General features: G+C 38.3%; 1 protein-coding gene across 2 annotated transcripts; it reads right to left on the bottom strand.

Annotated features, from left to right (window-relative positions):
• Positions 1-559: 559 nt before the first annotated feature.
• LOC122998715 lies at positions 560-6,525 on the bottom strand. 2 transcript variants are annotated; one of them, XM_044375677.1, is made up of 6 exons: positions 6,466-6,507; positions 4,861-5,117; positions 4,482-4,707; positions 2,645-2,975; positions 2,346-2,521; positions 560-2,135 (listed from the first exon to the last, which is right to left on the bottom strand). In XM_044375677.1, exons 2-6 carry the CDS (start codon positions 5,087-5,089, stop codon positions 1,916-1,918), a joined length of 1,182 nt encoding a protein of 393 aa, XP_044231612.1. In that variant the 5' UTR covers positions 5,090-5,117; positions 6,466-6,507; the 3' UTR covers positions 560-1,915. The 2 variants fall into 2 exon arrangements, with proteins under 2 accessions (XP_044231612.1, XP_044231611.1); XM_044375676.1 differs by having other exon boundaries at positions 4,482-5,117; positions 6,466-6,525.
• Positions 6,526-18,740: the final 12,215 nt, after the last annotated feature.

Below are 18,740 nucleotides of genomic sequence, written 5' to 3'. Positions count from 1 at the left end.
AGTTTTGTAATGTTTTTGTTAAAGGCATACTATGCAGGATTTAACTAAAAAAAACAACAAAAAAAACAATGTATAGACTCATACAAAAATAATCCCTCTCAATCATCACTTATGACCCACTAGAAGTGTGTGGCAGTGTATTTATCTGCAGAGACTCTGCCCTCTGCTTGTATTTTATTATTATTTTGCTGTGTTCGTGACATTTCTGGGCATCAACCTTTTGGCAGTGGGTGTGTAGCTCCCAGCTAATAACAGCATGCAGGGTGTGAGGTCAGGACTCGTAGTGCAGTGACCGGGTTACATCGCTATTTTTTTATGTGCTTCCGTGTTTCCCCTTCGTTTCCGTTTCTCCATTGCTGTGTGCTGCTCCTCTGCTGTTAGTGTGTCTGTTTGACTGACACACACACACAGAGCAGAGTGTCCACAGCAGACAGAATAAGCGTGTGCTTCGGCTGCATTCACACACAATCTGGCAATGCAGCACCTTCCCTCAGGGTTGTGTGGAGGTGTGTGGAGGTGTTGGAGTGTTTATTTGTGCTGTAGAACGTAACCACTGTGAAACAATCAGAAAATATTTATTTATCTGATTCACAGCTTTATTCTTGCCACTGCTGCTCGTTCTCGTCATTCACTCTCTAGCTCACTTGACCACCGCTGCTCTTTCTCGCTCTGCTCTCATCTCGCTCTGGTGTTGTTGAGTCGGGGAGGAGGGACCACCTTTGAATGTTGTGTTTACAAACACCATCTGACAAATCTTCCATAGTATACCTTTAATATGTGTTCATGTTCATCAAGTGTTGTATATCTCATGATCTGCCAGATGGGTTTGTGTACTGTGTCAAACTTGCTCAGATTTGTTCTAAAGCACTGGTTTCCAACTGGTCTAGCCTAAGGAATAAATCAGAAACAAACTTTTGTTGTATCACCCACTCCTAACCACTACAGTCCATGATTGTACAAGGTGAGGATCACATGGCCAACAGAAGTTGAATGTTGTAGCACCACTAGTCACAAGGACGCAGGGAACAGGACAGAAATCCACTACATGTTACAGTGTTTTTTATGATGAGGTTAGAAATAAAACTACCGATATGGCACCAATGCTTCTAGAGCATCATGTCATGAGCCACACCACAAGTAAAATTGTTGATTGTTGTGATAAATGGCTTGTTGTGAGTGTCCTGACTGTATCATTGTGTGTTAGACACAGAGAGTGAGAGAGTCTGGTGGTGTGAAATTATCAGTTTGAATCATAAACTGTATATAAAGATGGACATAGTGAGGTGTGACGTCCCCTATTGGTTTGTACTGGAGCAAGTTTGAAGCCTGGAGCTAGGGAGAGCAGCAGGTGAGTGAACTGTTAACCACAGCTGTCAATCAACGCCCACACAGCAGACATCAAAGCCTACTATAAGTGTTCAAATCTTAATAATGGAGCAATAATTTCCCAAATGACCACCAGCACACTTATAAGAGGGCCCAAATTTAGTGATTGAGACCATAATGAAAAGTTGGCTCTTTTTGAATGGGAATCAGTTGGAGCCAGGGATTTTTTGGAGCCAGCATCTAACGGCCCTCAGTGGCATTGTACTTTAAGGGACTTCTGTACTGACTTCAGCCTCAAGCCGTAGTAGCTGCCGATTGGTTTGAATATAGAAGCACAAGTCACAGAAGCAGTTGCATCCAGTTACAACCTCACTCACACTCATACACTTCACTACTACCACAGTTCTTCATATGTTTAGTTTCAAATATTGACGACTAGGCAGCAGTAAAACAGTTTAGGGTGTGGTTCGTAGTTGAGACAGGAGATAGTATCACCTACCACTGCTTACATTGTACCAAGATGTTTTTAAATGTCCTGCTAGTGCGGGTTTACATTCATTGTTGGATCACCGTCCGTCAGCTCTACCCCTCATGAGTGCAACAGCCCCGCTCTCCTCAGCACCATGTTCGTAGAGGGGATCAGTTTTTCAGTGAAGTTCCACAGTCGGGTATCCATGTGGAGCTTCTCCAGCACCGGCAGAGACGGGGTACTGATCGGAGCGTGAATGATCCGACAGACATCCGGTGGAACCTTGAACTTTTTTCCAAACATCTTGATCACCTCGTGTACTGAGGTCTGCTCCACCGCCCTATGATGCACATAAACATTCACACATGGTCAACCAAACATTCACTGAGCAGCACATTAAAGCCGCTATTAAATACTTTTATGTAGTTTCTCACAAAATACTTGTAGCCAAATAAATTTAATCATCCGTATTATCGTGTGTGTCAGCCTTGAGGAAAAGATAATAACATCTCTCTTGAGACTTCACTAATTGTCTGAAAAATCTGCCTACCTCGGCTGAACTATCAGCTTGTGTGGGTGGTATATGCTTCTGTCGGGCTCCTCCCTGTAAATGCGCTCCAGAATATTAAAGCCTGGCACCCCTTTCCATAGAGGCAGAGGACCCTTTTCACTTTTCTTCAAGAGGTTATTGGGAAAGATATGATTCTCAATGAGGAACACCCCTGTCTGCAAAATGTGAGGGTTTGACAGGTTGGAGAGAGACATAGAAATAGAAATAAATATCAAATATGCTAAATACATTTGGGTAAAATGTCATATTATTCTCAAATGCACACCTAAAATACCCACATTTGGATGCTGCCGTTCGAGCATGTCCATCAGAGGCATTAGGCTGTTGTGTTGGTATGGCATTATTATCTCATCAATGTCATTTAACAAGACATAGCGTGACCGGTCCATCGATCTGTAAATGCACTCATTAAGCGTTGTCAGCTGGCCAAAGTAGTGCACGTCCCCTCTGTGCTGTGAGAAGAGCCAGCCACGAGATGGATTCAGATGCTGGTCGATGGGCCAAGGAACCACCTCCACAAAACCCTCCTGGCTGTAACTCTGCAACAGGCGGTTAAGGTCTGGGCCGCAGCTGGTGTTATAGATAACCACTCTGTCCACACCAAGCAGCCTGGGGCAAGGTGAGAAAAATGTTAAAACTTTAAAAAAAGGTTAGTCAAGTTTACCTGTATAAACACAGGTATAATAGAGCATCTTGCCCTCTTCCGCAGTCATTGCTTGCTTTGCCATGCATTAGTTTAAGAACACGAACAACAAAAAACAAAGATTTGCACGCACCATAGTAACACTGCACACCCTATCCCACCTCCACAGATATATGCACTCACAAAGACCAGCAATACCTGTGCATTTATAATGCAATCAATACAGTAGCCCTGAAAATAGTCCTCTTTGAAGTTTATAATTGTTAAACGAATTCTATGACATTTAGGAAAATACATTTATTCAATTTCCTGCTAAAAGTTAGATGAGATGATTGATACCACTCTCATGTCTGCACAGTAAATATGAAGTTACATCCAGCAGGCGATTAGCTTAGCTTAGCATAAGAACTGGAAACACTGGAGAGGTACTTGACGAGGAATTTCGTGACTATTTTGGACACTATATTAGACAACACTTTTTTTTGGAACAGATCAAACAAACAAGCTATAATATGTTAATTAGTGAGCCTTAAACACGTTTGTATGCCAATTTTGTTACCTTTGGAAGAGCTGGCTAGCTGCTTCTCTCTGTTTCCAATCGTTGTGCTAAGCTAAGTTAACCTGCTGCTGGCTGTAGCCTTCGTACTTTCTGCGTGTGACATAAATAATCATCATCAGCCCCTGTTTACAAGGATTCGGACTGTAGGAAGCACAAGCAAGCCAAGTGTACATGCACCAAAAAAGCAGCATGGATACTTGTTTTGTGTATTGTATGTATGTACTGTATTCCCTATTCTTGGGCCTGTTCTCTTTAAATTCTTGCCTCGCTTTTAAGTCCCTTTGGATAAAATGGCAAAATGTAAATGTAAAACATAAGCTAGCGTACACACAACTTTCTTTTTTTTTTGACTTTTTCTTGTTTTGCCAAATACAGCAAACAAAGGAACTTTTCCTCTTGCTGTCGTGAGGTATGTATAGAAGCATATGCATGTCTGAATGTCCACGTGCAAGTCTGCTGCTGTCTGCAGACACGGAAACAGTGAATTGGCCTTTATTTTTACGGACAGACACGAGAGGTATCCGTCTTCTTATCTAACTCTCAGCAGGAAAGCGATCAAGCATATTTCCCAAAATGTTGAACTATTCCTTTAATTTACGTTGAGGCTATTTTTGAGCCTGTGGTTTTTGGTGTTATTCTTGTGTTACATGCTCTTCTTATAGGATGCCATGCATGAGTGAAAGCACATTTACAGTACAGAATAGACTTGCTTACAACATGGTGACACTGTCCACCACACATCCACTAGATGAACTAATACTAGAAATGACAACAGTAACAGAAACACCTGTATAATGTAATGCAATCCAGAAGATCTGCAATAAATAGCACATTTGCAAAGCTTAGATCATGTCAGAGAAAAGTTGATTCAGCTCATTTTTGACACTGGGGTTTGTGTTGTTGCTGTGCTGACCTGTACATCTCCAGGGTCTGTGCAAATTGAAGCACATTGTTATAGTCTCCAAACAGGTTGGAGATACAGACTGTGAAGTTAAACTGCAACTTTTTCTCTTCCTTCCCATTGGTCTTCTTGTTTCTTATGGGGAGCCAGATCTGGTCAGGTACAATCACTTGGTCTGGCTGAGGCAGAAGAGTGACATATGCAGCTTTGCAGTTTTGAGGAATCTGACACATGACATCTGTGGTGACGAAGGGAAAACCAAAGTGGTCTGAGTGTTGTAAAATTGTTGCTGGAGTTGTTTTTCTTGATAAATGGCCTGTACAGCAGAAAAAACAGTGAAGGGGTTGGACGGAGTCTCTCCTGAATATGCCAATGATGCGTATATCCAAACCATTCACTCTCTGGTCCATGTAGGCTGACACCAGCAAGTGCTTGGTGTTGTTGAGGGGGGTGATGGTTTGCTCAGAGATGTGTAAGTGGCAAGTACTCGGAGGCCCACATGGCTTTGGGACAGACTTGTTTGTCATGTGTGTTCTCATAGTGATGATGATGATGTTGATGATTAAGGTAGCAGTGAGGAGGAAGAAGAACTTCCCTTGGAATAGTTTTGCCTTTTCCATCCAGCCACTGACAAGATGGCTTCCCAACCTGAAGCAGAATTAAGAATCACAGTTAGAGACATTCGACATTTGAGGAACAAAGCACACTGATGGCAAAAGCTGGGCTTCATCATTATTGCAATATCCTTTCATCCTGATAATCACTTTCTTTTAATAATAGCAATGACAGTGTGTAATGTCAGAGGCATTGCTTGTAGTGATGAACCTATAGAAAATTTACCCCCCCAGCTTGCAGCTCCCCTCAGTTTTACAGAGCTTTATAGCAAGTTTCAGCTCATTGTTCAGCTGTCCAGGTGCAACTTTGCTGCTCACCACTCTCAAAGCTCAAAGCTCAAAGCTCGTTTTTGGCTGCAGCAGACAGCTGTTATCAAAGAAAAAGCTCTAAAAACCCAGTTAGTGACTAGCTGTTAAACATAGCAGAGCACTTAGCAGCTAAATATTTCCCCCAGGAGTTGATAGACACCAACAACAGAGATAAAGGAGAGTGAATAGTGGCCGGAAACATGACCCCAAATGAATGATAATGTTGCTCCATAACTGGTGGATGTGTAGATAAGCAACTGTTTGCTAACAAGTTCAACATATCGATTTAAAAGGTGATGATAAGACAGTGCTGTGTTCTCAACTGCTTTCCGCTGGCCCCAAGTGACCAAGAAATCAGTTAACGGGTGTGAATGTGATCATGTGTCAGTGTCTTTCAAACAGCTGTTTATAATCTAGCACATCTCATTACATTCCTTGATAAGAATACAAGAGTTAGTACCAAAGCCTTGTCGTGTGAAAATATACATATTTGTTAGCTCTACTTCTATTTGTAGAAGTAGAGTTAACAAACTCTACCACTTCTTATTTTACACCTGTAAAATAAGACAAAAATTAAAAATCAATAACTCTGCATAATGTAATACAATCCAATATGACATCCTGAGGCAAATCCTTTCTCTGTGAAGCTTATAATGTTTTCACACTATGTCAGAGAGGTGTTGATTCAACTCTGTGGTAATCTTTGAAGCTGCAGTTACTTGGTGCTGGTGTTTTATTGAACTACATTATATATAAAAGGTGTTCAAAGCCCAACTGATTAAGGATTTTTGATGCCAAATAATACAGATGAATTGATAATGAAAATAAGCATCATTTGCAGCCCTAGTTATTTTTGTCCACAATGTTACACACAGTACATGTTGCATTGTACACTACAGTGTACTATAGCATCATTGAACTGTGTATACTCAGCAAATAGTATATTATAGTTACAGTTATAGTCTCTTCTCTGTTTTAATTTATTCTATTTCTTTATATATTGTTATATTTGAGTTAGTTAATTTAGTTATTGTATATATTTTAGCTTTTAATTGTTTGCTTCTTTTACCTACCTCACTGTTTTTGTATTTTGATTTATGTCAAATGGTTATCTATCTATCTGCTGTGCTCTCCACTTCTGCCTCCTCCTCCAACTAGCCTGCAGCCACTCTCTCCCTCTCCTCTTCTTTGTGTGTCTGTGCTTAATTACAGAAGTGGAGACAGGTGTGCGGAAGTCAGGCAACCAGCTGCCATTCATCATGATTAGTCCTGCATAAATACCTGGTTCAGCCTCTGCCTCGTCGCCAGATCGTAGACTCTATTCATACATTTAGTCTTGCTTCTAGCCTTTTGAGTCTAGTTACTGTTCTGCCGGTATCTGCATTTATCTTATGTCTCCAGACCTCCTGTCTTGTCTGTCTTCCTCATCAGCTCAGCACAATTCCCTGCTCGGCCCAGCTTTATACCCAATTCTCAGCCCCTGGGTTCCAGCTACCTCTGCCGAGCCCCCGCCCCAGTCTCCCAGCTACCAACCCAGCAGTAAACTATCTTTCAAATTTATTCTCTGCCTCCTGCCTCGGTGTTCTGCACTTGGGTTCATTAGCCTAGCCTTTCATTATGGATGCATCTGCCAAATAGCGTCTTGATTAATCACCTGGTCTGAAAAACCTCAGAGGAAAAAAGTGAAAAAATGTTCTTGACATTGTCTTATAGAGCCCAAGGTGATGTCATCAAATATATAATAATACAAAGACAAGGGAAAACAGCAGGATGTCATACTGGAGAATCTGGAATCCATCAATTGTTTACTTGAAAAATTGCTTAAATAATTATCAAATAAGTTGCTGATTAGTGTAGTTATACAGCTATATGCTGCATATTTCTAACTTCTTGTATATACATTTCAAGAAATCCTCCAAATTAAATGAACAAATACATGGTTTGACCATGTGCACTCCAGAATGACACACAGGAGCATTTTCTAATCCCACGCCCTATCAGCAGTAAACGGCAATAAAACATAATTTATCTGTGCTTTCCGAAACCGTCACAAATCACTTTTAAATTATATTTTATGATGTGACAACGCTGTGGTTAAGGTCAAGTTAGGTTAAGGGAAAGATCACTTTGTTAAGGTTACAGAAACATGTGGCGTGGCTTAAAGTTACAACTTAAACAAACACAGGGTTAAGGTTTGGGAAGGATCGTAATTAGGGTTTTTAAAAAAACTGTCCCAACTCGCCATTGGGAATGTGACACTCGTGGTTAGAAACGGGAAAGGAACAGCGGTCTCCTGTGACAAAGTCGACTGTTGGGTTATTACCTCCATCCAACCCACAGAATGAGGAATTTTGTCAACATACAGTATGTAGACATGTCATCTGACCTGCACCACTACAGCCACTAGCATCTATCACTCAACCATCACTGTATATTGTTTTGGGGTGACTGACATTATGACCTTTTTGTGACATTTTTCTCGGGAGGATAATCTCAGTACATACAGTACATGATGCGCAGCAAGTGGAAGTTACTGGAGGTCAGAAGGAGTCCCAACAGCTCATTTCTGCCCCATGGCCCTCTGGCAGATGTAACGAGTATTACTACCCCTGGAAATGAATAGTACGCACTTATTAAATTATATAAGGCACCGCCTTCCTTAATTACTTAGTAGGAAAAATAAGTAAATCAAATTAATCAGTCTTATATCTGAGAGTCATAAATTATGAACACAGGGGCCTCTACCTTCTGATATAAAGGAATACACGGATACAACCACTTGGTTATAAATCAAGATATTTATTTAACCACCAAGGGTGAGGGATGAATGGGGAAACACTAAGCTTATGCAGTATAAATATAATATACAACTAGAATGAATGAATGAATGGGTACATTAAATTAACAAGTTACTACCGACAGAATGAATAAATGAATGAATGTTATCAAAAATGAGTAAAAAACACAATGAGGGACCAAGACTACAGCCAATAAAAATATAATTTTGAATTAAATTTGAATAGCTCTCATCAACTCTGAGACAGAAGCATGGTAGATGGTTTTCCTGCTGTTTCTGTGGTGATTAAGGGCTGATAGTGAGGCGAACTTCCCGGAAAGACTCGGTTGTCCTCGGGTTGCCAGAGTGAGAGCCAGATGAGAACCGCTGCAGCAGGTTCAGTGAAGTGCTCTGGTTCCTCACTTCTTCAGGAGAGTGAATCCAACACTGGGGAGGGCTCAGACACACTGAGGCCACATAATAAACACAATAGGGTTGTGTGTTTTTGGTCTCGATGTGTTCAGTGTTCTGTATTTTTTATATATTGTAAACAGATCACATAAAAAGACTAATCTGTCAATGTGTCATATCCACAACCCCATTTTGTTCTTGTAAATCTTTAAAACAAGGTCACAAATATTTTTAAAAAAGGCTAGATGATTTCCTGAAATAGCTTGATTCTGTTGTGCATACTAGTCGATTTGGTGCAGATCGACTCATTATTAAAATACAGTTCCCATGTTCATTGTATTGAAGTAACTTGTCACCCAGTGGACAGCGATGGCACAGAGTAATAAGCTATATCAGGCTTCGGCTACACAAGTAATACTTGGTAGTTGGATCAACTCATTGTTGATTTTGATCTTTTCAGGAAATCATCACACAAGGGGTCGTACACTGGACCAGTTTGGGTTAAGTCCAATATGTCATGTCCTACCGGGACTTTTTCTGTTTTTTGGACTCTTTGTGTTTTTGTTTTGACTTCCTTGGTTTTTGTTATCCTTCTGATGCCCTCAGACTTCTTCTGTTTTTAGTTGGACTTTTTGAGGGGCTCTTTCATTTGTGTTGCATGTGTTTCCTGGTTTTGGTTTTCTCTGTTCCCTTGTGTGTTCCTGTGTTTTTTGTGTCACCTGTTCGTTTACTTAAGTTCCTGTTTTATTTTGTAATATTTCCTATTTGTGTCTGGTCACTTTACTTCCTGTGTTTGATTATTTCATGTGTCTCACCTGTGTCTCGTTTCCCTCACATGTGTTTCATTTGCAATCACTCCCTGTGTATTTATAGTCCAGTTTTCAGTTTGGTCTTTGTCGAGTTGTCTGCTTCTGTTCGATGTTCCTGTGTTGCCTGCGTTCTGGTTCGTTCCCATGACTTTCTGCTTTTTCATTAAAAAAAATATCTGCATCGGATTGTCCCTGCCTACCATCTCTGCATTTGGGTCCACCTGTGCCACTCACCCACCCTGACACCATATAACAGTGGTTTAGTGCTGGCAATGTGATGCCCCTTTCTGTTTCCACAAACATAATTTCAAAAAGTCAACACTGGTTGAACACTCTGTACAGTTCCCTTCTGTTTATTGTTGTTAATATCACTTTATCACTGTGGAACAGCCTGGTTCCCGATACCATTGCAGTGTCAGTGTATAAAACCAAATTAGACCAGATCCAACGGGTGATCAGCAGAGCTTCATGTCTCATGACAGTCCCAAAAGAACGCATGACAAAGCAAAACACAGCAGCAAAACCTCTGAAACCCAAGCATTGATTTTATTGATGTAGAATTGTTCTCCTTTTAAAACTGTTTCTGATCAAGAAAATAGTGAGGTTTTTTGAAAATGTTGCAAAATTGCAACAGCGGGTCTTAATGCTTACAAATGTCACCACTTTGAATTAACAAAGTCCATAGATAATTAGGCAATGATTATTCAATAATATCAAAATGCATCTTAAAAATGACACTGTTTGATACAGCACAATAAAAAGCAAATGAATTGGACTAGTTAAAATTGTAATTGTAATCCATGCTATAATGCATTTCTGCACAATAAGAAAAATCTAAGAAAATTACTTGTTATTACTTGTTTGGTTTTTTTTGACCTTGCAAAATTGAATTTTATTACATCAGTCCTCTACAATTTCTTCATATTTACATACTGGACTTTGCTTGAATATCATAACGATTTCTTTATGTCTCTATTCTTATTTGGTGGATGCCATCCTCGTTTGGGTCTCCTTATGTGTAAGCAGTTTTTTTGATCTGTGAAGCACAAATGAACATCACACTTGATGCGTGCAGTTGATGTATATCTATCTTTGCAGTGCAACTTTTTCAACTTTCAATGGCAAGTGATTATCCCTGCAAACATCTGGAGGGGGAACCTCTCCTCCATCATTTCATCCACAGAGTTATGCTCCTCTGGCACTTTCTGTGGGCATTTCTCTCTGAATGCATCCGACCACGATCTAATCTTCCATGTTTGTTCTTCTGTCCAACTGAAGCAGTGAGGTTTTGACAAGCAAGTACTGGAAGCAGTTATGAGGCATTATATTGAAAAGTCTTCCTAATATATATATATATATATATATATATATATATATATATATATATATACATATATATATATAATGTATAATGCTGAACTGTTTTCCTGAAACGTTTTACAATATGTGGTACAAAGTGATATGAAGTACATAGTGACTCAGAAGTGTGAACTTTGCATTTAAAATTCAAACTTAACTCTCCAGTGTAAGAAAAGTTATCTCAAGTCGAAGTCAACAACGCTTTAAGAGTTCCCCTGAAACAAAGAAATAATATTCTTCGAGAATTCGGGGCAAAAATATTTAAAAACATGTCCAAAACTCATAAAGACAACCTCAAAGGGATTTTCCTTTGAGCTGGTCTCCAAAATCTCATGAGCCAAGACAATTCTTATTAAGACGTCTCTTTTCTTTGTTTTTCGACCAAGTATATACGTAATTTCATTTTATTGAAACAAGTTTAGTTTGTTTTTACATTATTTGTAATATTAAGTTTCGTTATTCCACTTACAGTATTTACAGTAAGTTTACACTGCTACTAAATAAAGATTTGAATGTAGTCAGATTAAACTTTATTTGGCATTAAACTAAGATTACAAGAGGCCAAAGCTTGAATTCCCAACTCAGACTGAAACTTTGCTCTGAAGAAGATAGTGATGTTTGGAACTGGATTTTTGTTTCCTGGAGCAGCACTGCAACAAGGAGTTAAACCGAAAAGACTCTTTCCAGAGCAGCCTGAAATGGATTAACTCCTTTTCGGTGGTGTTCAAAACCGCTACCTCCACAAAGACGTGCCCACAGCCCATGGCTCGATCTGGGCTATGCAACTAGCAAACAGCGCTGGTGACTCTACACCACAGCCAACAACTAAAACAATGCATCTCTACAGCAACGAAACTCTTCAACAGTAAAGCACAACATGGTTTTGTGATCATGGATTGATGTCAAATAACGTTCAAATTAAAAGATAATGTCTTTAGAGAAGTTAAATTAGCTTTCCCTTGGCATTCCCTGTTGCAATATGTTAGCCTCGAGTCACACACTTCGAGCCACTATTCCTCAACAATTTCTTTATTATTTTATTTTATTATCATCTATAGGCCTTATTCTTCTTTTCATTTATTATCTGATACTTTATCATGTATCCTCAAGATGTTTAGCTAATAAATGTCTTCATTTACCCTAAGAAGTTGTGGTTGTGTTTTCTTTGAGCAAACAGAGAAGAATTTTTGAGACTGATTAACTGACCAAATTGAGAATTAAATTCAAGCTTTAATATTTTCTCGTGACAGTAAAGGTTACTTGTAGGAGGTGGTGCCCAGATGAGGTTTATATGAATAAAAATAGTAATGATCCAACATATTGTTTGATTTTAATATATGCACCCAGGACTTTGTGGAAAGTGTTTGTTAACTGGAAAAAAAAAACAAACTATTTGAATGCACAGCTTGGCTAATAGTTGTTGTCAGAATACAGAACAAAGGATCCAACAAAACTGAACTGAAAACCAGGATTTAAATACAAACTAAACTAATGAAGCAACAGGGAACAGGTGGTAAGACACAAGGGCAGGCTGAGAGCTGATTGGTTGGGGAAGATAAAACAGAGCAGGGCAGGGCTAATGAGGCTGAATGCAAGGCAGGTGCGGAGGGAAAAGCAAAGCTGGGGAGAAAAAATACAAAAGGCAGTTAACTACTCTGGTTTACATTGTAAGGTGTGATGTTGCACTCCAACTTTCAGGGCTTACTAGACCTAAACCGTTCGAGTTATTACAAAGTTTTTAATAACTTTTGTTCAGCACAGTGTGATAAGTCATGTATTAAAGTTTGAGCCGATACCATTAACGCCCTAGGAAGAGATAGCGTTTATTCAAGGTCCAAAATTGGCAAAAAGGCGTACTTTGATGAGCACACTGCGGACTTCCTGTTGGATTTAGGTCAGGGGTGTCAGTGTACAATTTGTAGGTCTTGATGAGATGAATAATTGAGTTTTTGGTTCGATCTCTCTAAGACATTCCTACGGCTATAGAGCACATTTTGCACATTGGGGGATAATTTTTACATTTTATCATATTTTTCAAGAGATCTGATGTGCGTGCCAAATTTGGTGAGTTTTTGAGCATGTTTAGGGGGTCAAATTTAGGTCTGAAGTGGCGAGATAATAAAGAAAGAGAAAGACAGAAAGAAAGAAACAGAACAGATACAAGAGGGTCTTCGCCCCTTTGGGGCTCAGGCCCTAACAATAGGGTCCTCGCCCTTAGGCCTTTAGGCAAGGACTACTGTTTTACAGTAGTAAAACAAGGTCCTCTGCCTTTTGGGCTCCGTCCCAAATAATGTCCCTAACAGCCCCTCATAACTCTGTGCTCAGGCCTTAATAAATAATGGTGTGATGGAAAAGCAAAGCTCTGAACAACTGTCCATCAGTCAGGTGAATCATCCTGAACTTCTGTGAATTCAAAATAGTTAAAAGAAAACTAACAAATATGCCATCATTCAATCAGGAATAAAAAAGCCCTCAGCCATTATACTATATGTGATACACTGAAGACCGTTATAAGGTGAAGTCAGTGGCTTTCGATATGCAGTTTCTAATGCTTTGACTTTCCTGCGTCTTTCTAACCACAACAAGTATGACATTTTATCTCAGCAGCCGCAAGTGAGCAGGAAGAGAAACTAAATGACATGTGAAAAGTGAGTGTAGAAATGAACTCTTGTCTCTCTCATGGTATCTGACTGTAGGATTGACTGAGTTTGAGATTTTCATCTTTTCAGACATTACATTTATCTGAAGAGACCCTTTCACCTCATCACTACAAAACATTTTTTCCTTTAATTTTTAAATGTTAAATCTCTGTTGAGCTGTTCTGGAGCTCTGGAAAAAAGTTGTATACAGATGTACCACTTATTCAGGTGGTATTTTAAAATTACACAAGTTAAAGCTACTGAACAATATAATATTCAATTAGTCAATAACAGGCAAACATAGAATTGATCTGTACAGACTAATGCAGGCTAATCTGGTCATAGTTAAAGTAAACTGGCAACTCTGTGTATCTTCATTTTTAATCAGCTGATATATAATCTCTTTGGTAATTTAAAAAAATACCTTTTAAGATGTTGGAAATTTCAACTGAATTCACACTGGAAATCTCACTTGGTGAAGTGCAGCCTCACAGAGCTGCTTAACTGTAGACTCTAACCAGCCTTTCTTGTTAAATTAATGATCATTTTTATAATTTAATATTAGTTTTGATGTCAGTATTACATTCATGTCAATTTTTTTAATTTCATCTTATTCATTGTGTTTACATAAAAAGGATCTTTTTGTTTGTTTGTCAGAAGCTGAATTAAGTTCTTTGCTTTCCAGCACATTCACACACATCCATGTGTTACTCAAGCATGTTTCATTGAAATTACCTCCCCATGACTGTAATAAGAGAAGTAAGATCAATGGATGCAACACCCTGGCAGTCTGAAAAATGACAAGAAAGATTTGTACTTATTAAGATTATACAAATCAAAGATACAATAAGTCTTCTCTTGGTGAAAAATGATAAAGAGGAAATCTTCAAACAAATACAGTAATAATGTTTATAAAGAGTATTGCTTTGCTTCTTCTGTTTCTCTAGTTTTTCTTCTTTGTGTCTGAGTCTCTCAGGGCTTTGCAGACGGTCCTGTCCAACTAAACCACAGAGGAAATAAGAGGTTGTTTGAAAATAACTAGTCCTGTGCAGATTACTGGAAGTCACATGACAATTCATGCATGTTGGAACTATAATATGCATGCATTGTCACGTATTCAGTTTTCAGAGTGGGGCGCCACAGCTTCTCTCCACCAACCAGAAAATGAATATACAGTTCTGAAAGTCTATGTCTAAAATATAGTGGAAGGGTAACTTGTGTTGTATAGGTTTTCTTTTATTATTTTAGATCTGTTCTGTCTTGTGTTTTGAAGTTCTTTATTTTAGAAATTTCATATTGAAAAAGCTGTAAATGTGAAGGGTACCCACTTGATTTTGTCTAACTCAGGCTTTTGAACCTTCATTCTAGCCTAAGTTGAATTTAACTGCATTTTTTCACAAAACAGGGACTGAATATTTGACTCCCATCACTTACATTTCAGTCTGGCAGTACTTCAGGGCAAGTATGAACAGGAGGAACAATTACAGGGGTCAATAATATTTCAATGTACATATGGGTTTCTGAGTTTTCGATTAAGAATTATTGTCACTTAGGAAGACTGGAGTTCAGTAGCTCAGCATTAAAGTTCTTCCCTCATATAGGCTATAGTCTTTCATGATCATTAGTACAATATATGATTGCATGTGTAATTGTCTCCTCAGCCAAGTGGGAAAAAATATGTGCATATATGAACATCTGCAATTAGCAAAAATGACAGTCAAAAAGTAATCGTGTTAAATAATTGTGATCCAATATTGAACAAGATAATCATGGTTATGATTTTTGCCATCATCGAGCACCCCTAAAAACAACATAAATTGTGATTTACACACACACACACACACACACACACACACACACAAAGTTTAAATATGTATGTGATAAATTGTAAATATGTATGTAATGAATTGTTTTCTTTAGGAAACTGTTACTTGAACATTTTTCAGTGTGCTCCTAAAGTTATATGTGTGCTCCTAATTTTTTTCATTTAGGAGCACATGTACTCCTTGAAAAAAAAGTAAGGTGTGATGTCGCACTACAACTTTCAGGGCTTACTAGATCCAAACCGTTCGAGTTATTTCAAAGTTTTTAATAACTTTTGTTCAGCACAGTGTGATAAGTCATGTATTAAAGTTTGAAGCCGATACCATTAACACCCTAGGAGAAGATAGCGTTTATTCAAGGTCCAAAATTGGCACAAAGTCATACTTTCATTGGTGAACTGCGGACTTCCTGTTGGATTCAGGTCAGGGGTGTCAGCGTATGATTTGTAGGTCTTGATGAGACGAATAATTGAGTTTTTGGTTCGATCTCTCTATGACATTCCTACGGCCATTTTAGATGCATAGGTGGTTTTTGAGCATGTTTAGGGGGTCAAATTTAGAGTTGAAGTGGCGGATTAACAAAGAAAGAATAAGAAAGAAACAAACACACGAAATACAATATACCTAATTAAGTCATACAACTTACTCAAAGCTGAAGTGCTCCTCTCCTCCGGATGTAGAGCAGCTGAAGACAAACGGAAACGTTTCTAAGTTAAACACTCATTTGCGGTTATCTGTACTGGTCTCAGTACTGGTTTCATCATCTCTCACTTCCTTTTCTCCTCTCTCTGCAGTCTATAGATTAATCTCTGAGCATGACACTGGCTTTCTCTAGGGTGGAATGAATCATGCCCCCTGCAGAAAAAAAATCCAATCACGCACTCAAAATTGTACTCAACTAAAAGTACGTAGTAATTATCACCAATGGCTGTTCAGCTCTTCAGGCTGTTTTATGCAGAATGACCCCATTTACACTGTAATATTATTATGTATATTAGTCATTACATCATTAGTCATTAAGACATGCTAATATTATTATTTTATCCATACATACTGTATGTCTTAATAAGCAAGCAGCACTTAAATGTTGCAGCTTTTCGAGGTGAAGCTATACCATTTGTAGTTTAATCTATTATAAGGCAAACAATTCTGTAAGATAATCACATGTTTTGTACGTGAAACCATAATCTCTAAAGTACTGATAACTATATTTCAAATAATACAATAAAAACATTTGCTGTGTCTTTTGTGCTTCTCTTATGTGCTGTTGTTTTCCATGTAAATATTACATTTTGAAAAGCAAAATAAAATGTGCGATATTTCCCTCTGAAATGTGATGGAGTAGAATAAATGTGCATAAAAGAGTAATTACTCAAATATACCTCAAAATTGTACTTAAGTGTAGGGCTTCAACTAATGATTCTTTTATCATTATCAATTAATCTGCCAATAATTTTCTTGATTAATCATAGTTTGTTTTGTCTATAAAATGTCAGAAAAAATGCCCTGTTATAATTTTGCAGTCAATCGTTACATCTTTAAATATCTTAGTTTGTCCGAACAACAAATGTGTTCAGTTTACTTTTATGTATGACAAAGAAAAGTATCAAAACATCACATCTGAAAACCTAAAACCAGCAAATTTGTGGTATTTTTGTTTAAAAAATGACTTAAGTGATTATTCCTTTATCAAAAGTTACCAATTAATTTTCATAATTTTTAATTAATAGTCATTTTACTAACAATTAATCGACTAATTGTTGCAGCTCTACTTGAGTACAGTAATTACTATGTATATATTTATACTGTATAGTAATTACCATATATATACACACATATGTATATAAAGGACCAGTCAAAGGTTTCCCATTTGCTTGAATGAAAAAGTGTGTCCAAACTTTTGACTGGTAACACAGATAGCAAAATTACTGTGGCCCAGATCCAGCCCACACCTGACACTTTCGGTACTTTCATCCGGCCCACATACTGTGTGGAATGATGGCACTTGGGCGGTCCACTCCTGTTTCCCAGATCTGGGCCGCAAGCAAGCTGTATGTCAACCAAGAACAAACCATATAAACCATTCTGTAAAAAAATGTGTGGACGGTGTTTCCTTGTTGAGCTGTGGCAGATGAACAGTAACATTCCTGATAGCAGAAGTGAGCCACTTCACTCTCGGGTATGTGTATTCTGGATGTGGGCCAGTTCTGGTTAATCTGGTTTGTTCTTGGTTGACATACAGCTTGCTCATTTGAACAATTCTTGTGGGAATATAAGATTTTCACTAGGTTAATTAAGTTTCAGTATACTCATGCAACTTGCTCTTTGCCTGGCAAGCCAAAAAAAGTGCTATCCACAATGGAGACTAACAGCAACCCCCAATGATTTGGGGTATTACAAAACATTCAAATTTCTTGAAACAGTTTTTTAATAAATACAAATACTAAAGTCCATAATAAGGAGAAAGAAAAGAGGACAGACAGTTATTTGATTACTGGGAGGAAGTCAAGCACAGCAAATATCTGTGACATGGACACATGAAAATATGATGCATTAGGGTTTAATAGGAGGGAACTTAAATGCCATTTAGTCATCTGGGCAAGTTATAAATGAACTCCAGAATGAAAACAGGTTTGCAAATTTGCAAGTGTGGCAGGTCTTCAGGCCCTTGGAGGCAATGAAACACCACTTTGGCTTGTGCAAAGCCAGTTGACCATTGTCTCCACCTACTGTTAAAAACCGTTCAGACAGCAAAGTTTTCATATCTAAAACAACCTATGAAAATGTGAACCTCTGCTAAATGATCTTATCATTGTACTACCTTTTACCTGGCTTTCTGAATTTACATATTAAACCACCTGCCACTTCTTTCAGGATGTTGGCAGTTTAGGACAGGTAGCTACAGTGTAGCATTCACTGCATACAGTGAATCTGTGGTGAAGTGAGATTTATCCAGCTTTTGCATGTCCTCTGTATTTCTGCCTGGCATTTTCCCATCAACAAAGTGTTTTATTCTTCCTAAAAACACAACTTAATCAGGACAGACAAGGTTACTCATTACAGTAATATCAAAAACATCAAATTACACAGCTGTTTTTTGAGACCTAAGAATCTCTTTTTCAAGGGAGACCTGTCCAAGACAGGCAGCAGCACAAATAAAAACACATAGTTACAGACAGAATACACAAAATGAGACAAATTCAAAAAAGAAGGAAAATTACATTTCATAATAGAAATTTCTAGGAATCAGTTGCATCACAAAGTAAATTAAAAACATTTACATCCTAGGGATTCTGCCTGTAATTATTTCATTTTGGGTTTCAATGTGTTTAATGAGATTAATTTGTTGAGTATTCCATGCTGAGGGTGTAGAATACACAAACGCCCTTTTTCCTATTTCAGTACAGGCATTTGGGGCAGAAAGCATAAAGAGTACTGTCTCACACTTCTCTGCGTGACCCAAACACAGGGGTAGTATGGGAGCAGACCAAGAATTGCCTTATATATAAAGTTGTACTTAAAGGTGTAATA

The sequence above is a fragment of the Thunnus albacares genome, chromosome 15, assembly GCF_914725855.1.
Source record: "Thunnus albacares chromosome 15, fThuAlb1.1, whole genome shotgun sequence".
Lineage (NCBI taxonomy): Eukaryota > Metazoa > Chordata > Actinopteri > Scombriformes > Scombridae > Thunnus > Thunnus albacares.
The sequence above is the reverse complement of the archived record's forward strand: the minus strand, read 5'-3'. Positions and strand labels throughout refer to the sequence as shown.